This window comes from Garra rufa, chromosome 14, assembly GCF_049309525.1.
Source record: "Garra rufa chromosome 14, GarRuf1.0, whole genome shotgun sequence".
Classification (NCBI taxonomy): domain Eukaryota; kingdom Metazoa; phylum Chordata; class Actinopteri; order Cypriniformes; family Cyprinidae; genus Garra; species Garra rufa.
In genome coordinates, this window is record NC_133374.1 from 17,984,018 (window position 1) to 17,992,838 (window position 8,821).

Here is an 8,821-nt window from a genome sequence, read left to right on the forward strand (position 1 = left end):
TCAGGTCAGTACTAAATAAACAATAACATGCGTTTTGTATGATCCCTCTCGTTTTAGAAAAATAATTGCATTTTTAATGATTTTAAAAGGGGGATGTAAACTTTTGACCACAACTGTATACAGTGAGGTCCAATGTAGCTCTGGTCCACTGTTGACCAAAATATTTAAAACATTACTTTTTTGTTTCACTGTAGAAAGGAATTCATACAAATTTGGAACAGCATAAGAGTGAAAACACAATTTTCTGAGAGAACCATCCTTTTAAATTTGTGGCATTAACTGTTGCTTTTAATGGTGTGTTATCTGACATCCATCGCCTATGTGTTGTGCATAACACCATTAAGTGAGAGTGTTAGCGCTCACCTGTCCCAGAGCCCACAATGTCTCTGCTGGGCGACTCTGACATTGCGTCTGCCAGCCTCTCCTTCAGGCCCTCTTCCGTGGCTTCCACAGAGGACATGTGACGCAGTCCGAAACTCTCAGGCCAGCTGCCACACACCTCCAGCAGGGTGACGCTGCGGTCAAACATGCCTGCCAGAGAAAAAAACAAGAGAGAAGAACAACAGTTCAAACCTCGATTTTGATACACACTTCATAAAAGCTCATTACACATCAGTTTTATCACTGCAAACTGCTACTTATCAAATTTAATGATGATGATAGCTGAATCACACACACACACACACACACACACACACACACACACACACACACACAAAAATCACACCGTACCATCTTGAAAACATTGCAATTCTATACGTCTCGTAGAAGTCATAATACATAATGAGCCTGAAAAGTGTCTATGGCTATGCTGGTGTAACTCAGAGGTCATAAACAGCTATCTGTGTTTCATCTGGCACACATAGAAGCTCAAGCCCTAGCCGACCCCCCCTGCCTTCCTCTGACAGGGATAGCAAAGAGGAAATGACTGACCCCTGAAAAACACCACTGTGGGCCAATATGACTTCAAACAAAAACACTGGGCTCATTTTTTCCAGCAATAAGCGCCTAGGCCAATAAAAGAGATATTGCATAAGGAGGGGGGTGTCAAGGAAGCGCAGTTTGTCTGTCTCCCGTGATGCCGCGTTTCAGACAGTGGCGTCTTTCTATTATAGATACCTGCCGCATGAAATACAGCTGCTTTATCTGAACGGCCTGTAGGGAGACCCTTTGATCTGCAGGCCAACGGCTATCTGGCCTTGTCTGGCCTCCCCTGCAAACCCTCAGCCACACTCGAGGCCTCTGACAGGCGCTAATGCGCGGGCGAGAGAGGAGCGCGGGCGGCCGGTGGCGCAGCGCTGATAGGGAGGCAAGAGGCCTGCCGTTATCTGCTGTAAAACACCAGCCCGGCCAGACTCACAGACAGCAGATAACTTCATACCACTTCATAAAAAGCTGTTTGTTCTGTGTCTGCCATTGACTCCTCAAAGCACCCAAATCGCCAGAGTCAACATGATGGCCATCAAAGCAACTTCCTGCAGGATGAGAGGAAGTGGCAACCATACCTGCCGCCCACAAACAACAGCTCTGTATGTCTCTCCTAAAATCTATTTTATTCACTCGTGCTCAACATATAATAAGTAAATAAAAACTGCAGTTTAAAAGTCTGGGATCAGTAAGATTTTTGATGTATTTAAAGACGTCTTTTCTGCTCATCAAGGCTGTTTATTTTATTAGAAATACAGAGAAAAACTAATACTGTGAAATATTATTATTATTTAAAATAGCGGTTTTCCATTTTAATATACATGCTGAATTTTCAGCATTGTTACTTCAGTCTTCAGTGACACATGATCCTTCACAAATCATTCTAACATGCTGATTTATTATCAATGTTGGAAACAGTTGTGCTGCTTAATATTTGTTTTTTTTGTAACTTGTGATACGTTTTTCAAGATTTTTGATGAATAAAATGTTTAAAAAAGAACAGCATTTATTTAAAACAGAAATCTGTTGTAACAATGTAAACTGCTGTTCAAAAGTTTAGGATCCATTAGATTTTTAATATTTTTGAAAGAAGTCTTTTCTGCTCATCAAGGGTGTGTTTATTTGATTAAGAAAACTGAAATAGTGTGAAATATTATTGCTGTTTAAAATAGTTTTTTTTCTGTTTTAATATACTTTAAAATAGAATTTATTCCTGTGATGCAAATCTGAATTTTCAGTATCATTACTGCAGTCTTCAGTGTCACATGATCCTTCAGAAATTATTCGAATATGCTGATTTATTATAAATGTTGGAATTTTTTTATATTTTAACATTTTTATATATTTTTTTGTAACCTGTGATACTTTTTTCAGGATTCTTTACTGAATAAAATGTTTAAAAAGAACAGGATTTTTTGAAAAATAGAAATCTTTTTGCAACAATATACACTAGCGTTCAAAGTTTGGGGTCAGTATTTTTTTCTTTCTTTCTTTCTTTGAAAGAAATGAACACTTTTATTCAGCAAGGATGTGTTAAATTGATTAAAAAAAGTGATAGCAAAGACGTACACTGTTACAACGAATTTCTATTTTGATTAAATGCTGTTCTTTTATATTTTTTATTCACCAAAGACCCTAAAAACAGTATCCCAGGTTCCAAAAAATATGAAGCAACTGTTTCCAACACTGATAATAAATCAGCATATTAAAATGAGAAGACTGGAGTAATGGCTGATGAAAATTCAGCATTGCATCACAGAAATAAATTATACTGTAAAGTATATTAAAATAGAAAACTGTTATATTAAATTGAAATAATGTTTCCATATTTTTGATCAAATAAATGAAACTTTTATGAGCATAAGAGATTAAAATTAATTTTCTTGCTTAGCTTACTGGTCAGCAACCTGTTTAAAGGAAAGAATAAACACCTGACCAGAGCAAAGTGCGTTCTTTCACAGTCAGGGTCATCACATCTTTGAAAGTTTTAGACAAGTTTAGGAGGTCGGAGCGCGTACCTCAGTAAGCGTTATTTTAAAGCAGCCCAACAGCTGAAGAGGAACGGGATAGAGGATGTGGGGTCAGAAGTTCATCCCCACCAATAGGGAAGATCTCTTCATCAGACTGGCTGACAGCCGCCACAGCCCACATTCCGCATTATTCACACCAGTCAAAGCTCAGCCTCACCAATTCAATAATAAAACGCCTGCCGCAGGTTCTGGGTGAGACAAAAGGCCTGAGCGGACACACGTGGATCGTCGTGTGCTCCTCACGCTTTTGATTCTTCACTTGGAAATCCTGTCTGAACCACTGTGGTATGAGGATGTGATGTTAACATTTAACAGCGAGGATAAAAAAGCTTTTTTTATCATCATAAAACCCATGTGGGATAGTCGTCTCCTAGATGTTGGCAAACGCAGAGTTACTTATCTCTTTTTCGAGATTTTCTTTATTTAGTTCAGAGAACATTCACCTTGACAGCCTCGGGTTACGGCAGGTTTACTGAGGCATGCGGGGGACACGCATTATCCTGTTTCTGGGCTACAAGGGGCACCGGAGAAGCATAAACACCTAAAAGAACAGCAAAGGTGGGGCTAATTCAATTAGGTTTTATTAAGGGGCCATAAGTGAAATTGAGCTAACAAGCAATTATCCCAAGGAAAGTGTGTTAGACTTGTGTAATGTTGCTCACTTGTGTCTAAAAACAAACAGGCTTCTGGTGGAAAATGGACAGTGTGTAAATCACAGGCTGTCATTTGTCCAAGAAGGCATCTGCTTGAACTGCCCCTGCCGAGAACACCTCCACCTTTTTCTGGCCTTTTGCCACCTCTATTTAGAAGAGGGTAGGTGGAGGACAGAAAGTGATAGGGAGAGAGAGGTGGATCGGGAATGGGAAGTGCCCACATGATCTACACACTCACTAATAAAAACCCCCAATATTTACAAAAAATAGTAACAAAACTAACTACTTAATCTGGTGGCAAATCACAAAAGACATAGTTTAAAAAAATGACCAAAGCTGTTTAAAAGTAAAAGCTGAATAAAATAAAATAAACTACTAAATAAACTACTAAATTTGGTGACAAATCACCAACGCTACTATTAAAATAAAACTCAATAAATATTAATAAAAGTAAAAGCTGAATAAAATAAAATAAAATAATAACTACTAAATTTGGTGACAAATCACCAAAGCTACTACAAAGAAAAATCTGAATAAAAGTAAAAGCTGAATAAAATAAAATTAAATAACAACAAAAAATTAATATTAATAAAAGCTGAATAAAAAACAAAACAAAAAAACAATTAAACTAAACTAAACTAAACTAAAAAATAAAATAAAATAAAATAAAAAATAATAAAATATTAATAAAATAAGATTAGGTGACTAAAGCTGACTAAAACAAAACAAAACAAACAAACAAAAAAAAAAAGCGCAAAAAACAAAACAAAACAAACTACTAAATAAAAAAAAAATAAAAAAAAATAAAAAAATAAAAAAATAAAAAATAATAAAATAAAATATGGTGGCCAAACCTACATAAAAGCTGACTAAGACAAAACAAAAAAAAAGCGCAAAAAACAAAACTAACTACTAAATTTGGTGGCAAATCACCAAAGCAAAATCAAAACACAAAGAAAAATCTGAATAAAAGTAAAAGCTGAATAAAATAAAATGAAATAAACAAACAAAAAAATTTATAATAATAAAAGCTGAATAAAAAAACAAAACAAAAAAACAATTAAACTAAGCTAAACTAAACTAAACTAAAAAATAAAATAAAATAAAAAACAATAAAATATTAATAAAATAAGATTAGGTGACTAAAGCTGACTAAAACAAAAAACAAACAAAAAAAGGAGCAAAAAACAAAACAAAACAAACTACTAAATTAAAAAAATAAAAAATAAAAAAAATAATAAAAAATAATAAAATAAAATATGGTGGCCAAACCTACATAAAAGCTGACTAAGACAAAACAAAAAAAAAAGCGCAAAAAACAAAACTAACTACTAAATTTGGTGGCAAATAACCAAAGCTACTTAAAAGTTGAACAAAAATACAAATCACCAAAATTACATAAAAGGAAAAGCTGAATAAAATACAATTTTGGTGGCAACTATAGTGGGAAAGCAGAGCGGCCAGAATACAGTCGAGGCCTGTAGCGAGTCAAGTAAACTTTATTATCAGTTGATTATGGCCTTGTTCGAGTGAGTGTCCTCTTTGAAGAGATCAAGCCATCCAACTCTCCAGATAAGAGCGACACTGGGCACTCAGGCCGGCTTTATTTCCGTGCCCTCCAGCTCCTCGGTGCGTACCCTGCTTTCACTGGCTCTTAATCAGAGACCACTTTAAAGTGCCGCCGGTATACAGACACACACAGCATCAACGGCTCCTAAAAGCCAGACTGACAGCACTGCAGACGAGCGCGCCACGGCTAGAGCGATACGGACCCAAAAGCTGCCAGAAGTGTTTAGCGCCGATGTGTGAGTGTTAATGTAGATGTAAGCTCTGAGGATTAGCAGTCAGATAGATGGCCATAAGGAAGTCTTTCCCCCCCACCTCCAAGGCCCCCCATCCTCATTACATTACACTGCCTTTTAAATCATTTACTCCCTCGCTCTCTCTTTTCACTCTCGCTCTTTAGCTGCGAGAGTGTGAGTAATCCCATCAATACCCTCACCGGGCTTTTACGCTCTCTTTCACACAATGGATTCCGGCTCACTCAGCCACGGCACTCTCTCCGCCCCGCTCAAAAGCCAGTTCGGCAAACTTAGAAAAACAGAGTGCCGTCTGACAATTAGCCTTAAACCTTTAATAGCGAAGAGAGCAACGCTTCGTGTGTGGCATTGGCAGCGCTTCCTCAAATTGTCAGTGTGAAAGTGTATTCAGAGACATTGTGTCTCCTATTCATAAAAACACCTTTATGCACCTCATGGGTGTGAAACGGCTCTTCCTGCAGAAGGAGGATCAAAAATCAGGGTTAAATCCGTGATAATGCCGCTAAGAGTTATGATGACCCGCTGTCTACACAAAGGGTTGTGAAATGATCATAGCGCTGGATCCTAATGCACCCGTTGAGCCCTTGTGGATTAGAAAGCCCTGCCTGGGCTCCCAAACACCTTTAATAGATTAAGAGAAGCCTATGTCTTTATGTATTCACATGCTCTGCCCTTTGTATTCTCCTTCTTTAATTATATATAGTTTCAAAACACTGCTGAGAGATGGGATGGAGAAGAAGCAAAGCCAAAAAGTCATTCATTACATCTGGCTTTAATATGCATTTTAGGTGATAGGATTGTAAAGTGCATCACTGAAAACACATATTAAAGGGAGAGTTCACCCCAAAATCTAAACTCTGTCATTAATTACTCACCCTCATGTCGTTCCAAACCTGTAAGACCTTTGTTTGTCTTTGGAACACAAATTAAGATATTTTTGATGAAATCCAAGAGCTCTCTGAAAAAAACCCTAAAAAACCCAAAATAACAACTTTATTCAACAATTCTTTTTCTATGCGTCAGCCTAGCGCCATTTTGGAGAATATCATGATGCATGTGCTTTCCTCGCATATAAACAACACATGCTGCTGACGTAGAACATTGTTGAATAAAATTATTAAATTTTTTTCCGCAATAAAGTATTCTCGTAGCTTCATAAAATTACGATTGAACCACTGATGTCACATGGACTATTTTGTCGATGTTCTTGGTACCTTGCTAGGCCTTGAACATGGAAAGACCCTTGCTGTCTATGGACGGTCAGAAAGCTCTTGGATTTCATCTAAAATATCTTAATTTGTGTTCCGAAGATGAACAAAATTCTTACAGGTTTGGAACGACATGAGGGTAAGTAATTAATGACAGAATTTTCCTTTTTGGTTGAACTAACTCTTTTAAGATGGATTGAAGTAGTTTTTGACCACATTCACTAAAGATATCAATGTTTTTGTTATTAGATTTCGGCAGTGATGGGAATAACAGCGTTATCCGAGTAGGCTCTCTCTCAGCCATAGGACCTGCAAAGCTGCACATCGCGTTGTGTTCTTCTTCTGAGGTAAATTCTGGCTTATTCCTCTCAGCGTGTCTTCTGCCATAAATGAAAAGTAGCCGAGATCTTTACTCTGCGCATCTCACGTGGATGATTAAAACATCTGAACATTTGAAAAGCGGAGCTGCTCATAGAGATGAAAACAACCGGAGCTTGTGTTCATACTTTACCAGGGAAAATATGTTTTCGACGTGACTTACTTCATTTAAAAATAGACATTCAGACTAAAACCAAACCAAACCAAACAAACCACTAAACTACTAAATTTGGTGGCAAATCACCATACAGTTACATAAAAGTAAAAGATGTAAAGGAGGCCTAAAATAAAGCACTATCATGAAGCACTAAAATAAATCAAAATCATGAAGTTTGTTCATGTTCAATTCATTTTAAATGAATATCAGACTGCAAAAACATACAGGAGCTTTCACAAGCCCACATCTGTGCACAGGTGCTATGTGTATCTTGTTAACGTCAGAAGAACCCATTGCATTGATGATTAAAGCAATAGGGGTGATGTTGTGATTGGTGAGGGCATCATCAGTATCAAACTGGTTTATATATGGTCCACTTGTCCCTTTACCCTCCCTAAGAGTGATTCCAGGCAGGAGCTGGGCTGCTGAACTCGTCCCGTCCACCTCCATTTCCAAGTTCAAGCCACTCTTCTCATTAGTTGCTCTCAGAAGCCCTCAGAACCCCATAACTCAACATCAAACATCAGCATTAGCAAACAGCGTGGCTGCCGCAGCCTCTGCGTTTCTCGCTCGACGTCCGGGAAATAAACGAGGGCAGAACCTCGCTTGGGACAACACCACTGTGTGTTTCTCCTTTCCCGTTCCTTCGCTTCGAATTGGGGGCCATGGGACCGCGCTAATAATAAAGAGCGCCGCTATGATTAAAGGAGAATGATACGCTTGACGCAGAGCAGACCCTGCAGGGTGTGTTTGCTGACAAACTGCCCCGCTCTCTGACAGCTCGGGCGAGAGAGCGCACTCCCATGGCCCTGTTCGACGGGGTTCACACATGTACGCACGCAATACACACATCCGAGCGTTGATCGGTCGAGTCTTTCACCACTCACGCCGGAGTTCGGCACATTAGCGTAATATATGCTTCTCGGTTAAACAGCGATCGCATATTAGGTGTGTCCCGAGGATTTTCTAATAAATGAAACTGATGGAGTCCGTGTAAACAGAACATGGCCTAATGATGGAGAGCGAATGAGCGAGAAGCCGTTTTCCACCAGCCAAAGTGGCAGGGACGCCTAATTGATATGGAAGAGTATTGTATTACGCTGTAACTTAATGAGGCAGACGTCTTGTTTATGCTGAGAAGTTAATGTGTTTCACAGCTACTTGAGTGCATTCATTTCTCTGACAGGCTGGAACGTATCGAGCCCCTCCCGTGCTCGCCGGAGCCAAACCCTACGGGGCCGCACCGATCCACGAACAAAACATGACGCCAGGGCTTGACTCAGCAATCAGCACTCGAAATACTATCAAATCTTATTCAAAACAACAACAGACACAGTTACTTATATTTAAGCTGCTCTTGTCAATAACCTAAGCATGGCAAAAGTTCACAGGTAATCGCGGTTGGCAAATTGTGATATTTGTAGATTATTTCCGAGAATCAGTCACTCAGACTGTGTTCAGACTTGCAGAACGAATCGTTCCAACTCAGCTGATAATAAAAACAACATTTTCTTTGTGCACTATTGAGAATAGAACTGAGAATGTTTATAAATGTTACTAAATATAGTTTAAATGTAAATAAATTAAATCATATAACAAATTTCTAACTATACTGGAAAAAGTTGTGAAGACAAAGGATTGACAGTGT

General features: G+C 38.4%; 1 protein-coding gene across 1 annotated transcript in view; it reads right to left on the bottom strand.

Moving 5' to 3' along the window:
- The window catches only part of LOC141284319 (BCAS3 microtubule associated cell migration factor-like), a 30,131-nt gene extending 27,053 nt beyond the window's left edge, over positions 1-3,078 (bottom strand). The window contains exons 1-2 of the mRNA XM_073817325.1: positions 3,027-3,078; positions 364-531 (exon numbers count right to left, since the gene is read on the bottom strand). Coding sequence (XP_073673426.1) covers positions 364-531; positions 3,027-3,078 — 220 coding nt within the window. The remainder of the gene's footprint in view (positions 1-363; positions 532-3,026) is intronic.
- Between the last annotated feature and the right edge of the window lie 5,743 nt (positions 3,079-8,821).